Raw genomic sequence first — 16,196 nt, 5'->3', positions numbered from 1 at the left:
TCTGATCCACAATAAATGTTTATGTGTCTGGCAGACAACTAACAGGTGGACTCACATAAAACGTAATATAAACAGACAGACAGGTCGCTTGCAGTGCTGCTGCCTCCTCAGGCAGGTCCCACATCAGTTAAAGGTTTTGTATTTTTGGGACAAAATGAAAAGGTTGGGGGACTTGTACCAAACAGCTTTCCAGAGGAATCCATCATGTTTGTCTGCCTAGAGACTAAGGCCCATATGCTGATGCCTGCTCCTCCTCTGACCATCTCTCCACCCTCAGACTTCAGTCATCATCATGCTGCCAAATGACCCCCCCCCCCACTCCCCTCCTTTCACTCAAGCTGCTCAGCGCCGCGGGGAGCGTTCAAAGAGCTTTTGGCCGGAAAAGTTACACTGAATAGTCAAAAGAAAGTGTGTTTTTCCACAAGCTCAGGTCGGTGGAGCCGCATCTTTAGAGACCTTTGCCGGACCCGTCTTGAGCTTTGTTTTCCAGTGACTTGACTGTGAGCGGCGGGGAAATGGAGTCATCTCAGGAGTTTTCCAGCTCTTTGGGCAGCGTGTCCTCTCTGCTGGCTCGCTGCCGGACCTTTAAGGTGCTGGTGATCGGAGACTCCGGGGTGGGGAAGACCTGCCTCACACACCGACTCTGCGCCGGAGAGTTCCCCCGCAGAGTGGAGGCCACCATCGGGGTGGACTTCCGCGAGAGACTGCTGGATGTCGACGGAGAGAAAATTAAGGTAACCGGCGGTGCCGTGCGCAGGACTGTGCCAAACTGCTGCGTTTACGCACAGAGGTGGTTCTCTTTGTATCAAGGGTTTGTGTGCGTTGTGTGTTAAACACTTGTTCTTTTCATAATGAAGTCAGTGCTCCTCACAGGCCCAATTCAACTAAAGCATCAGGACAAACAAAACAGAAACCTCTGATCCACCAGGGACTTCATGTGTAAAAGAGGCCATAATCCTCCTGTTAGACTCCTACAGGTTAGCTGTGGCTTCATCATGCTTTACACTGCATTTGTTCTCCTCTGCTGCCTCTAAGTACTCTTAGAGGCTCTTTTCAACAGTGTCCTACACTGCAGTGTGGCTATTTCTCCCTGACTGAAGGACTGAGAAGTCTCTGGGTGGCAGACAAGCAGCACAGCAGCTTGTGTTGGCAGAACTAATGCAGCAGCCTGTAAATCACTGTGGAGACTGCATGCTTGATTTTACAGGCATGTTGTCTGATGCATCAAGCGCCTCACAAAGTCATCGAATTAAAGCTCTGAATTTTCAGATCCTGCAGTTGTGACGTGAAGTTTTGATTCGAACCCTATCATGTAAACACAATACAGGACTCTGCTGATTCCGTGATCCTGTATTAAATCTGTGGGTGTTAGTTGGTTTGTGCTGTTTCCTGTGTGAGTGTCTTGAAACGACCACATGACAGAGGAAGTGTCTGCCAGGGGAGGCTGAAGCTTTGTTTCCAGTGCATTAAATCGATACGGGAGTTGGACAGCCCTTTGTGTGTTCTGTTCACAGTCACCACTTTCTGGGGGTTAGTCCTCATAAACAAATGACAAAGTGACAATTAAAATGACTCAAATATTTGAGGTGTGCGGCCATGCGAGGCCTGCCCCTCGTCAGTTTTTATGTTTGTGTTATTTTGTATGTTTGTTTGGTGTCAAATGTACGGATTGTTTCAAGAGATTTATCACTATGAGCGAGCCCAGCAGAGCGATGTGACTTTCTAATGATCAACTTGTTTATTCCTTTTCTTTGTTCCTTTTCAGTGATGACTCTGTGCGTATGTGTGCGTGTGTGTGTGTGTGTGTTTTCCTGCATGGTGTTGGGGGTATTTCAACACATGATTTCTTTTCCCCTATGTGCCTTCCTTCTCATTCATTTCCTCTTTCTCGTGTTTGTTTTTTGTCTCTACCACCTCCTCCTCCTCCTCCTCCTCCTCCTCAGTGCCAGCCGTTGAGATGTCAGTCTCTCACTCTCTCCTTTCATTTCCCACCAGCTCCAGCTGTGGGACACGGCAGGACAGGAGCGCTTCCGCAAATCCATGGTGCAGCACTACTACCGTAACGTGCACGCCGTGCTCTTCATTTATGATGTCACCTGCCCTGCCAGCTTCAGTGGCCTGACCACCTGGGTAGAGGAGTACAGGCAGAACTCCCTCGGACAGGAAATCCCCAGGTAGCCACACCAGCTCCCCGGCTGCTCGACATCCTACGACCAGAGTACTTTTTTGTTTAATGTCATCTACCTTTCCGCTGCCTGTTCTCCTCCACAGGTTCCTGGTGGGTAACAAGAGTGACCTCCGTGACCCCCGCAGGACTGATGGCCAGGTGGGCCAGGAGCGGGCGATGAGCTTCGCCACAGCTCACCGCATGATGTTTTTTGAGACGTCAGCCAAGAGCCCGCCAAACAAATGCACGACTGGTCGACGTATGGGTGATGGAGAGGTGCCGTACCAGCAGGACAAGGTGGAGGACATCGTCGTTGCTGTTGGTGCCAAACTGAAGAGACAGAAGAAAGCAGCGAACCACCTGGCGTACAGCGGGTCCTTTAAAGTCCTAAACAAGAAAAGACCAGAGAAAGAGCTGTGGACCTGCTGCTGAGAGAGAGAGAGAAAACTGTTGACCAAGAATATGACTTTATGTGGCTCTTCATGAGTGTATGATTGTGTGTGTGTGTGTGTGTGTGTGTGTGTGTGTGTGTGTCAATACGAGAATGACCATATGGTGCACAATTTTCATTTTTAACCAAAGACAAACATCAAAAATGCAAAACATTTACATTTGAAATATAGTTACTGTGACTCCCACACACAACTTTAATATTTATACTCTTAAATATGTCAGATGTCCTAAAATTGTCGTGTATATTTGTGATCTGATTGTTTACAATTGCTACAAAATAAAAGACTGTGAAACATTATGTGGTGGAGGCTCTGATCCAAGCAACCTTTTTAGTGCCTTGATGTGTTTATTTTCAATGTGTTTTGTCTCGCTGGGAGCCAGCCATGGCTGTGCTCATATTATTTGGGGTGTGATCCCTTTCAGACTCTTGACTTGTTGCAGCCCAACAGTGCAAACAAGTAGCGGTGCAGCATGAACCACCTGACGGGGTTTCGTCCCTCCGTCTGAACACGATCCACTATCTGATGACTCAGTTCCGTAAATGCAGAGTTTACGGCGTGATGGTTGAAAATACTGTGTATTAGCAGGTTAGCTCTCACTATTAAATGTGGGTTTCATCACCTTGAAAGACGGACTTTGGCTGATGTGAGGCATCCATGTTTGTTCAGACTCTTCCATGTTATTTTGTAAGTCGGATAAATTGGAGTTTACAGAAAAATCTGTTCCCAGGTCATAATTGCAACTTGGATGTCGACACAAATGTCCGAAACTTTAAATTACAGAAACTCCAATATGATATGAACGTGATCAACATTCTGCTTTACTTAATGGACATGACCGTGATGTCACGGTGGAAAAGGGGCTTTAAAGTCCCCATGTGAAGAATTAGTACATTTCTGAGTTTCGTGCCCCCCAGTGGTAGTTCGATTCGGCTAACTTGCCTTCCCCAGCAGTAGCCCCATTTTTACACATTTTTGGGTGTAAATGACTAATAGGTACAAAATGTTTTGGAACTGGCCCAGTATATCAACGGTCTGCAAAGTAATCCTTGGGGGCAATTGCACCCATCAAATGTACATCCACTTAAAGTGCTAATTTTTGCCACTGACTCAGGTTGTTACTCTAAGTGTCTGACAACATCATGGAAAGGATCCCTACAGAGACAGACCTTTTTGTTAAAGAGTAAGATCCTTTTTTAAAAAAAAAGCAGAAGCAGAAGTCTCGCTCGAGGAGAATTCTCGCTCTGAAATCTCGCGAGAAGTGAGTTGTTGCAGGAAGACGAAACATGGAAACATGAATCAGAGTTGGAGAGAGGAGTTTGGAGTTCACAGAGAGGAACTGCGAGCCGGAATTTATTTCCAAAGTCATGGCTGAATATTTCGCTGATTTCCACAATGTAGCTGAGGCATTTGAATTTGATGGCCGTCCCTGTTTATTTGAGCCAGAGTATAAGGATGAAGAGCTCCTAGAAAACAGAGAGCAAGGGGGGGGGATCTTACTCTTTAACAAAAAGGTCCATCTCTGTGCCTCTTTTAACATCTATTAGACAAACTAAGAGATAGCAGAACAGTAAACGCAAGGACACGGGATGAAAACTTGAATGAAAATGTATTATTTATTCCAAACATCGGGCTGTCCTGTCTCTGTATACGAGCAACTTTGATAATATGGTGTTATGATACAGTACAATCTAGTCCTGGCTGTTAAGGGTTTACCACAGATGCACAAGACATCACAACAGTCATGCACAGGTCTTGTGCATAAGGAGTGTGGGCGTTGGAAAGTGTATCATGTCATGTGTTGTGATTGTGTGTCCAATTGATGATTCAGAGGTCTTCACGTGATGAGGGCAAACCTCTTCTTGCTCATTGGTCTAGACAAATGTAGATCCTGCAACACACCAGAGGTACAGCTGTGTGTGTGTGTGTGTGTGTTTGTGTGTGTGTGTGTGTCACACAGTGTCACATTGATGCAACATTCAACGGACAAATGGTAGAGGTCCTTCTCTAGACTCAGGACAGATGATAACTGGAGGAGAGAATGTCCCATCGCAGTTCTTTTATGTTTGTCTAATTTGCCATAACAAAAGATTTCAATAAAATGCGATGTACTGAATGAGTGGGGAAAGTGGAAACAGCTACGTCATTTCTGGTCATCTGACGACGATTTCCTCTGTAACAAAGTGCAATACTTCAGAGAAGGCCTACTTAAAGTTTTAGACAACAAGGTGAGGTTACAAACTTGAACAGAAAGACTTTACACTGGTACAAACTGGTGGTGGAGACTTGGGAGTTTACCAGGCAGGAAGAGACTATTCAAAAGACACACTGGAGTTGCATTGTGGGAAATGTGGGATCCAGTGGTTTTAGAGCTTCACCAAGACAGGGGAATAAAAGCCAGGACATCTTGTGTGTCTTTTCTTAGTCATGGGAGTGCAATACTAAATCTCTTAAGTATGAAAGTGACACTATGTAACTTTTGAAGGAAGATATAACAAATTCTTCTGTTTACAAATGAAAAGGTGAATTGACAAGCAATAAAACGCCCCCCTTTCTCAGTTCAGTACACTGAGGGGGTTTTGCCTGTGCTACTGTTATACTAGGTTTTAGCACTAACATTATTCTGTAACTGCCACCTGTGGCCACGATCCACAAATGCACCCACCTGTGATGTTTTTATACAGTGCGTGTGTAATCCGTTGGTACGTGTCTTGTTGGTGTCCTGATGCCTCCTTAACCACTGGAGGGCGACAGAGACACCGCATGGTGATTGTAAGCAAACATGGATCCTGGATCAGCCGTTGTCAACGAAACAAGTACAGCATTTCTAAAAGTCACTCATAATGTTTAAACATGAAGAGAACAGCAAGTCTCTCTCTCTCTCTCTCTCTCTTCCCATCTAGCTTTGGCCTCGGCTCTGCCGGTCAGAGCCATATGCATGATGCAGGCCCACAATAGCTCTGGGACAGTGTGTATTATGCAACCGCAGTTCACTGTCTCTCTCCATGCAACCACATGGGACTGTAATCCACTTAAAGCCAGCGTGAGGGACGTCTGATCCTCCACAGTCACACCAGAGTCATCCTGATTTCATCTCATGTTAGTGGAGTGGTTCATGGTGTATTGTAAAGCATGGCACAAACCAAAAACTGCAAACCTGCCCCGGATATAAACTCTAATATCATAACGTCACTATAAATGCATGACATCGCAAATGGACTACTTTACAACAGTTGTGCTGTAAGTAACTCAAAGCAGAGCTATCGGAGATCTTTACAGCCTCCCGTTATTCTGCCTGTTTCCCGGTAGGGGGCGCGCTAGTGAACTCATCTTTTTTTTGAAAGTGGGGGTGTCCCATTTGCAATCAGCGTCGGGCAGCAGCTGAGCGCTCCTCCTCGCTCATCTTTAAAACCTGCTGCGAACACAAACGCTCACGCACTCGTCTACCTGCTGCTGATAACCGAGCCGAGATGTTCTGCAGACGGGCATGGCAGAGAGTCGGGCCGCTGGCGCGGAGGGCTTTCAAACCCGCACCCACGACCGGTGAGTTCAGGCCGCCCATTAACGACCCGTGCGTGGTTTGTGAGCGATTTGGCGTCACATGAAAGGAGAGTAGTTAAAGTGGAGTGCAAGCCGCTACTAGTTGACGACTAGTTGAAACGGTTTTGCTCTCTGAAAGGCTGTCTCACAGACTGTAAAACTGTCCAAAATGTGGTTACAAATTTGTTACAAAAATGTTTTTAAAAGTGAATTTCTGAAGCAGAGATCTTTTTTTTTTCAAATGTCTATATTTTACTGATCATGTGGAATTACATGTGAAAGTCCCATAAAGAGATGCATTCGCCTGTTTTGTGTTGTGCAGTCAGTCAGTCAGGGGGAGGTGTGTCCTGCTTTGGGAACACGCAGTTCTTCTTGCACACTGGTTATGAAAGAGCGCAACACACACCAATGAAACTCTTCATTTTAAGGTTTTATAACAAAGTTGCATCAAGTGCATTTCATTTTTAATGCAAGTGCTGAAGCCTCGTGCGTGTAGTCCAGTGTTTGTGAAGAAATAACGCTTTACGAGCGATTCTTTTTGTCATGGTAACACATTGTCCCAGGACTTGTCTTTTATGAGCTGGACCACATGGATGTATGAGAAATCCACATGACACTGCTGTTTGTATCATCTTTAAAATTTAAAATGACTCTTTGCATCCATTACACCTGGGTCAACGCACATATTTGCACTTTAAACCTGACTTTAGGGGGTTTGCATGTGAGGTGAAGGGGCTTTAAGACCTGATCACTTGTATCTTTCAGGACATTTTCTCTTTTTCACGCGTCCTTGCCCAGATCATCCTTTTACTTTGGGATCTGAACATGTGGAATTCAGCCTGAGGGCAAACTGCTGCTTTAATTTCCTGTTGGGGGGGGGGCTTGTGCTGAAGCCCTGACTGGTGCTGAAGCCCTGACTGGTGCAAATATTTCTATTCTACCTGCAATACTAGGGTTGTTCTTTTAGTAGATTGTAAAACAAAAAAAGTCCTGGTTGTCCTGCAGGTCTGCATACCCCTCCCTCATTTGCTCTGTCAGCACATGGCAGTTGACAGACAGAAGCAGGAGAGCACACCTTCACACGTCATACATGTGTCAGAACTACCATAGAAGCCATTTTGTGAGCTGTTGTCTGACATGCGTGTCCATTTTCACAGGCTTGAACCTCACTGCAGGGATTAACTGATTACTCGTATAAATAACCTGTACTTGGCCTTGTCCCTGCGCAGTGCTGCTGTGTCATGGGTATTAGAGGAAGAGGGAGGACTTACTGCTACGTTGGCTCAAAACATCTAAATATTGTCACCTGTTTATGCTGCATACATTGACAGCTAAACAATGAGCTGAACCTGGAGCCAGGTGATAACGCTCTGTGGGTTGATCACTATGAGCGACTCCTTTTTTGATGTTTGTTTTGTTTTTCCAATGGTTTCAGTTTTCAGGCGATGTTTGCCTCTGACTCAACACCAGCCCCTGAATAATCCCCCCTTTTTTTTTTTTTTTTTTTTGAATGGGTTAACATTAAAGCTCACTTCAGGTCGTCGAAGCTTTTTTAAAATTTTGATTATAAATTGAACTGTTTCAATATTATGTAAATCGGTGACTGGTTATATACAGATGCAAGTTGTCTGCGAAAAAGTCACAGGACGAGTTATGATTTGCTTGAACACACACCTGAAACATGGGAAGGACAAAAAGGGGCTGCACATTGTGTTCTTTCTCTGCTTCAGGCGGTAAACGTCATGCATGTGCACACACGGAGGGTGTCAAGCTCAAGATATCGCATGTACTGTAACTGATGCACACTCTTTTGTGTGTGTGTGTGTGTGAGAGAGGTCGAGGTAGAAGGTGATTAGACTGATGCAGGGTGGTTTTATTTATGGCCTCCTCTGCATGCACCACTGGCAATCCTTTAAACGCCAGCAAATGTTTCACAGAAGAAGCATTTCACAGATCTGCATAAGTCCTGGCATGTGTTGAGGGACTAATTCGCATGACTTCAAACCCACTAGATGATTTTTCTGCAGCTTTGTTTTTTTGATGCATATCTAAGATCGTGAAGCAGGAAGCATTTCAGTGTTCGTGTGTGCTGGGGATTTGGTTTAAGGGACAGTTTGTTGTTTAGCTTGGCTGCTGCTAAGTCTTTCCATCTCCTCTGCTACAAATGACCAGGGCTGTATTGTGTAACTGGATTAAGGGATGGAGACATGTTGACGCTATCAGAATGCACTGGTCTTCGTGCCAAGTCGTACTTCTGATGGGACGGTTTCCTCAAAACACCCACAAACCATCAAATGTGTAGTACTTACTGTGATTGTCTTTTCCTGTGATTTTATTATTGATGCTCATTTTGGATTGGAAACTAAGCGAATACCCTGCATATGTTCAATCAGCAGTTGAATGAAGGCGCAAGTAACTCCATCCTGGTCCAAAAATTGCAATCATTCAAAATTTTCTAATCGTATGAATTTCAGCAAAATGTAAACCTCCTTGCTGAAGCTTCCATCACATTTCCAAACTAACCCTCAACGTGTGTGTGTGTGTCTCTCAGCAGCTCCAGTGCGACACATGGCCTTTGGGGTTCCTGGTGGCTCCACCAACACTGTGTACTTTGTTCTGTGTGGAGGAGGCCTCACTGCTGCAGTCGTCTATGTGAGTATCTGAGATTTCTCCATTCCTGCTTCACCTTCAGTTTTGTTGTTGACCTGCAAGTCTGCACTAACACCCTTCTGTCCTTCCGCTGTGATTTCTTTCTTTGAGTGGTATTGAACTCCAGAACTCTTGAAAATCAAAATAAATATCAGCTGTGAGTGCTCAAAGTGATCCAAAGAGTTTGGAATATTGCTTGAATGCTTTGAAAGGGTAATCACTTGGTTCTGTCCTTAGTTTGCATAGTAAATGACATTATGTTCTCAAGGCACTTAAAGATTTTGGTCATTCCTTCCTGTATATGCTGAAAATATAGAAGTCCAGGGCTGCAAATATAAAAATTTAAATTTAAACCTTTATTTTCCATTAGATTTGGCAAAATGTAACTTTTCTTAATACACATGCATGCAAATGAAATTTCCATTTAGATAAAATGCAATACAAAGAGGATTTTTGTTAGCAAAATAAATTGAAGAAAAAAAAAACCTTTAAAATACACTAAAAACTCCTGCACACTGGCCATGTATTGCTCAAGATGGCTTTCTTTCCCACGAATAAGTATTAATTTGCATAAGACAGGTGTGACAAATGGGAACATTACGGCACTACACTATGCAGGAAAATCTTTGGACTTTCCTGTGATGCAAAAATGTGAAATTGATGTCAGGTAGACTTAACAGAAAGGGCCACTAAGTCCTCTACTGGCATGTATTAATACTTCACATACACTATAAATGTAGGTGGGCATCATCCACAAGAACACAAGATGTGTGAATCCATTAAACACCAGTGTGAGGGCTGACCTCCACCTCTGATTCCAAACCATGAAGAGCGGCACTGGCTACCTGCGATCGTCCTTCTGTAGTTTTACAGTGTGACGTCTTGGCTGGTGTAAACTGGGAGCCAGTTAACATGCAGCCTCAGGACAAACTGGTCTGTGTGTCGCAGACATCACCACAGCTCAGACACTGGAAGGGACACAGACGGCTCTTTGCCCAGACAATAGCTGTTCCTGTTTACTGTCAGGCTCTTGGCAAAGCGCAAGTGTGTATCAGCTGTGGTGGCTCATGTTGGACAAAATGTCTAACTATTTCATAATGCCCCCTTGCGCTGTCTTATACTCTTATCATTTGTTGTGTGCTGGAATGTAACAAGTGCATATCTGCCCTCTTTCTCTCAGGCCTACAAGACCGTCAATGGTGATACTGAGCGCTATGAGGACAGACTCGCCAACATGAGTTCTGCAGCAAAGGGTCAGTTGCTGACACACACCAAACACACACTCCTGAGCATAACTCTGTGGCAACCCGTATTGCCTGCATAGGCTTTCAGTGCAAGAAATTGTCGTTACGTTTCCAAATAATTTCTTGTAAATTACATAATTGAAATATTGGTATAATGTCATGTCCACAGCAAATGAATAGACTACAGACCCAGCATATAGACTTGTACTAGAGTATACGGCCATGCTCTGTGAGGAGGGGGCACAGCGGGGCTTTGAGCTAAATGCTAACATGCACACAATGACATTAACGCCAACTTGCTGACTCATAGCTGGTATATCGTTTACCATGTTCACCAACTCAGTTTAGCATGTTAGCATGCCCACATTTGTTAATTGGCACTAAACGCAAAATACATAATACAACTGATGCGTATTTGAAAAATTAAGGGATCACAATTATAATTTGGGGGGCCATGAGTATCATCATGGCAATCTGATTATAAAATTATAGTTTCTAAGATTAAGTCTGGACCAAAGCGGTAGACCGATGTCGCCATCCCTAAAGCCACACTGCTAGCATGGCTAAAAACTAAGACCTCATAAATAAATGGTACCACACAGAAGAAAGTGGAACTTTTTTTTTTTCTCAGCAGTTGCACTCAGTCTTTATTTCTTAATACTCTTTTGAATCTGCCAACCTCAAAGTTCACAGCCAGGTTTTAATTGGGTTTTGTAATGTGGCACTGATTTAGGGACCAAAATGTTTCCGTTTGAAAGAAACAAAAGTGGATAAAAAGAGAATTTTGATGCATTTCGGAGTTGGCTCTGGCTTCACCACGCAAATTTCCAACACGGTAGAACGATCACTCTCAATAGCTTTATCTTGCCTGTCTGTTTTGATTTCTGTCTGCAAATTATTTGTCTATTCAGCCAGTTTGAGCCCGGAGAGATCATGGCTCTGCGCCCAGAGCAGCTAACTAGTCTGTAATGGGGATAAGCAGCGGCTGCCACTGGTTCGCTTGTGTACATGCATCCTGGAAGTGTTGTTTTTGGTTATAAATGGAGCATGAAGCTCTGCCCCCCTACAGTGCTGGAGATTATACTACTTTGGCTTTAAACTGGCCAGTGATCTCATTATGTAATCAAGCAAAAATGTCCAGGAAACAAAGACACAAACATCTTGATGCACATAGTGATGGTGATTAAAGTGATTGTGATCCAGGATCATATTGTCCTGACTCATCAATCTGAGGACACATCAGAGTATCACTACAGTGCAATTTGGTGGGTTGTTTGCTTTATGTGGCTGCTTGTGAAAACGGTCACTCTGATGTTCTGACGTGGGAACTCAACAATTTCCAAATGAGGCTCAAGAAAACATGTTATCATAATGTGCTTAATGGATATTGAGCTGCAGTGTAGACGGCATTAGATTGAGGCACTCTGTTAGACACAGGACTGCAGTAATAACCTTCACTGTCGGGGCAAAATTTGTCACATTTTTGGGGAAGTTCTCAAGTGTAGTTTAGTATCTTAGCCTGGTTTTACGTCACATATTTTTAACACTGTAGCTCAATAGAACTACAGTTTCCAGTAACATCAAAATCATACATTCCCTATCTAAAGCTAGTAACCTTTAGCATGCTGAGGCTTTTGCTTTTCCATCCTGACTTGCAGACCTTGGCACTATTATATTTTTATGTATGGGTGAGATAAATTGTAGGGATTTGCCCAGTTTCCACTGCGGGATCAACTCTCCTCCTAACAAACATGGACTTAGTTCACGCGTAGGTGTTCGAATAACTGTTGCATCCGCTTCATCTTTTCAAAAGCACAACCCCGGTGGGACTCGAGCCGACGACCTTTTGAATCGCTTATCTTGTGCACCAGTAGAAGTTAAATGGGGACCGTGAATGTCTGAAATATCTCAATTATTGGATGAATTGCCGATACATTTTGTACAGTCCAGATCAAAGTGGTGGGCAGACCAAGCGACATGGTCGTATAGTCATGCTGACATTGTCAGGTTTCACTTTTTCTATGCGTTCAAAGTCACAGTTGATACAACGTATTGTAGTTGCGTCATCATCAGTTCCTGCACTCCTTTCAGACTCCTATTTAGCATTTTTAAAAACATATTTGCCTGCTTGACTGTAAGTGCATATTCAGTAATGGCACACTTCAATTAATGAGAATCTGTAAAGCCACACTTTAGCTCTGCTTTTTAGCTTTGATTTTGTGCTTGAGCTATTAAACTTTGGCAAATGTTTTAATACTTACTAGCTTCAGTGAGGTCAGCGGTTATATTTCTGTCCCGAGGATGACATGTTGGGATTAAGGATTATCCTTCACTTTACTCATCATATGCTTCACCTTTTTTAGACCTCAGACATAAGCTCTTGACCTTCAACCCTATGCTACCTGTTGACAGGAGTCTGAGGCCAAGTAGTTCAAATCTGACTTTTTTTTTTATTTTATTGCCCAACTGGATTATGTGAACCTGTAAGTGGCCATAATTTTAGATTTCTGCACTTTCTCTTTGGATTTCCAGTGCCATGAAAGATTAGTTGTGGTTGAGAGGATTGGAGGAACAAGAGCTCATTACTGCAGAGCAATGCGTGTTTTTTTTTTTTTTTTTTTTTAAAACCAAATATTGTTCCCAGTGCTGTTGAATATTGTATGCTCAAGGAAATATTTACCCTAACGACTGATGACTGTAGCTGTGTTGCAAATGTGGCCAAATCTTTTGCCACTGGCCTAGAAATCTGAAGTACATTGCACTCTTTTTTTCAAATTAGTTTTTCCTGATGTACATGGCAATGAAGAGAAACAAGTTCAGAAAGGTTGCTATAATTTCTGTTCGCAACCTCTTAATTGGCAGCGCCAGAGGCAGCAGCACCTGCACCAGAAGTGGCTGAGCCAGAGGCAGCAGCACCTGCACCAGAAGCGGCAGAGCCAGAGGCAGGAGCTCCAGCAGTTGAATCCGCCCCAGTGGAGGAGGCAGCACCGGCCACTGAGGTCGTCGCAGAGCTCGTCCCTGCTCTTGCAGAACCAGTGGCAGAGACCGCTGCCGAACCTGTTGTCGAGGCCGTGTCTGAGGAAGCAGCCGCCGTGGCCTCTGAGGTGGTCGTTGCTGAGGCTGCAGCTGAGCCAGCGGTCGCAGAAGCTGCTCCACCTGTGGTGGAAGAGGAGGTTGCTGAAGCTGCTCCGGTCACTGTGGAAGTCGCTGCCGCAGAGGCCCCTGCAGTAGAGAGCGCTGGTACGGAAGCAGTAGATGAAGTCCCCCCTGCTTCCCTTGCTGAGGCGGAGCCCGTCTCTGCAGCCCCCGAGGCTGAGGCCACCGCTGCTGCAGAGGTGGCTGCATAAAGCTGTGATGGCCCCATAGTTCGCCCAGAAAGGAGGGCTGGGAGTCAGTTAGTTGGTGCTGTGTCCCACCTCTCTGGGCCCAGGAAAAAAGGACTTATGAACCCCTATTTTGCTAAAAGGAGGGTGGTGTGTTGTGGGGGTGGGGGGGCATTTAGTTTTCACTTTGGGTTGGTTAATAAATACCAGTTAAGGGTTCATCAGTCCAGTTTTCAGGTGCCTGCCTACCCTTACCCCATCCTTCAGACCCAAACCAGAACATTTGGCATTAGGCTGAGATTAGATTCAGTTTGGAAAATTCAGTTTCTGTAGGAATTTTTTATCACCAGAGCAAATCCAAATGATGGTTTGGCTGCTGTACAGTTAGAGGAGTGTTGAACTAGGTGATATGAGGGATAGAAACGAGTTGATGACTTATGTTCTCTGTAAAGTATTCTAAGTGCCCTTAAAAACACGACCGCTCTGCCTTTCCTTCCTACTTCTGTAAAAATGTCAGCATAGTGAATGAATGCAGCCCATTTGATGAGTAGTTTTTGTCTCTTTCAACGTTTGCACTTGTTCTTCCTCTGCCCAGCAAATGCTTACTTCAGTTATATCTCTGCTTAGGTTACAGTAGAGAGATGTATGTAACTGTCTCGATGTGAAGTTTGACCAAAAACCAGCTCCTCTTTTCCTGGCTGCAGCTCTGCTCTAGTTTTTCTTGACTCATAAAATCCTTTTTGCTTTTTTACTCTAACATTTTTTTTTTCACGTTAAAATACTTTAATTTCCATCATTACCATTTCTCTAGCTACATCTACAGCAACCTGCATCCGCTTTATCGAACTGTCCATTGTTTTGACATCATTACAATTTACCAGCCTTGTACAAGTTTTTAGTGTTAAACTCACTTCTGTCTCTTTAAATGTGAAACTTCTCTGAACCTTTCAGGTAACACTCCAGACATTTCATTCACCTTTTTGTCTCTGAGCAAGTTGTCATTATGGTTAATGCAGTTAAGTGTTCCAAGAATAAATCTTCACTGGATTGATTACATAAAAACGGCGTTTCTCTTTTTGTTTTTTTGTTAGATTGCATTTTTTTACTCGAACGCATCATTGAAGCTTTTTGGTTTGCATTTATCAACTTCTGTGTGTGTGTGTATGTATATTTATGGCCTATAGTTTATTCATCGACTCTTAGCTGCTTGTTGCTTTTGCATATAGACTGTGATGTGTAATGTAGGTGTAGAAACGCCCACTTCCTGGAGAAATGCCCCCTTTCCTGAAGAATCCCTGTGCTATGTTCATGCTCCTGTGCCTTCAAGCTGAAGATTGAAAGACGATCTAAATGGGTTTTTGCCCTCGATACAGTGTTCTCTAAGGGTGAGCATGTGACCACTCAAGCATTTCTCAAAGACTTTACAGTAAAAGAAAAGTCTGGAGAACTAACTAATCCATAACCAATCAAATAATTTTTAGTGTGCAACATGAAATTCAAAGTCTGAGCTAGAGACCTCAAAACCTACCCTCTCAAAGTGTCTGCAATATATTGATCAGCCTAAATGTCACAAATAATTTGCATAATGTTATACGAAGGGTAGGAAAGATTCAGGAAGCACTCAGTAAGAAACTGTCAGATGGCTGTGGCTGGTCCTGCTCAACGAGTTGAAAGGGGAAGAAAAGATTCTGCCATCATTTGACAGACATGTCACATTAACAGTTTTTTTTTTTTTCTTCCAAACATTTACCTTACATTTGAACAACAGATTCTTAATTGTAAGAAGTGCAGTCTCAGACAGGTTAAGACTAATCCTAGATTACAATGCTTGTTTTAGGGTGTCCTGATGGGGTGACAGACAGGCTCATGGGACGTTGTTGGTGGCAACCCAGGAATGTTTACTATCCAACAACACATGCGCCGTGTAATGAAATTCTTTTAACGTCATGTGGATATTATCTTTATAAAAATGTCCATCTAGGGTTTAATCGATGTCTTAAAAAAAAACATGACTTGAGGCTTTTGCATTGAGATCAAACCGGTGTTAAGAGCGCTCACCACACACCTCATCAAAGACCCTGACTGCTTTTTCAAGTTCCGTGTTTTACACTTTTTCTAAAAAGGTAACACCAGCAGAAGGAGCATGAACTGGACAGGTAGTCTCCTTTTAGAGTACTTCCTGAACCTGTGATGACTGTAGACCGTCCAGTGATAGACGCCCGGTCAAGGTAAGTGGAACTTATACAAAACAGCAAGGGCTTAAACAAATGGTTATTTTCATCATTGGTTAATCTGGCAATTATGTTTTGACCAATTAATCAATCGTTTAGTGCATGAAATGTCAAAAAAAGTGTCAAGTTTCCAGAGCCCAATTTCTATCCAATGGTCCAAAACCCAAAGATATTTAATTTCCAATTATTTAAAACACAAAAGCAGCAAAACCTCACATATGACAAGTAAATATTTGGCATTTTTAATTGATTAACTTTTACAAATGGAAGTAGTTGCAGATTATTTTTTTTAAATTGTAAGGGGACAGTATGGTGCATAGAAAAATGCAACACACCAATTTAAGTTTACATTATACAACAGTCATGTTTCACATGGCTTCAAATAGAGTTGAAGCCATTGATGTTAAAGCATTTTTACTTCACATGAAGCTCCGATATTAAGAGATGCTGGAATGTGTGAACTTATATTGTATACTATACTTCAAACCTCTCAGCCACTACTTCCTGTCCTCCTGTCCTTCAGAGTCTTTGCCAGATCTGCTCACAGCTGTGAAGATCTTTGCCGGCTCTTCAGTTGAGATTGCAGCTGC

The 16,196-nt window shown here is 43.4% G+C and overlaps 2 protein-coding genes across 2 annotated transcripts; both read left to right on the top strand.

Moving 5' to 3' along the window:
* The first annotated feature begins 515 nt into the window (after positions 1-515).
* On the top strand, positions 516-2,822 carry LOC139301127 (ras-related protein Rab-33B-like). The gene is made up of 3 exons (XM_070924435.1): positions 516-734; positions 1,996-2,174; positions 2,272-2,822. The coding sequence occupies exons 1-3, from the start codon at positions 516-518 to the stop codon at positions 2,597-2,599; spliced, it is 726 nt and encodes a 241-aa protein (XP_070780536.1). The 3' UTR covers positions 2,600-2,822.
* Positions 2,823-6,047: 3,225 nt separating this feature from the next.
* Positions 6,048-13,399, top strand: LOC139303159 (uncharacterized). Its single transcript, XM_070926886.1, has 4 exons — positions 6,048-6,162; positions 8,711-8,811; positions 9,989-10,061; positions 12,915-13,399. The coding sequence occupies exons 1-4, from the start codon at positions 6,090-6,092 to the stop codon at positions 13,397-13,399; spliced, it is 732 nt and encodes a 243-aa protein (XP_070782987.1). The 5' UTR covers positions 6,048-6,089.
* Positions 13,400-16,196: the final 2,797 nt, after the last annotated feature.

This window comes from Enoplosus armatus, chromosome 2 (genome assembly GCF_043641665.1).
Source record: "Enoplosus armatus isolate fEnoArm2 chromosome 2, fEnoArm2.hap1, whole genome shotgun sequence".
NCBI lineage: Eukaryota > Metazoa > Chordata > Actinopteri > Centrarchiformes > Enoplosidae > Enoplosus > Enoplosus armatus.
This window is presented reverse-complemented; position numbering and strand designations above follow the sequence as displayed.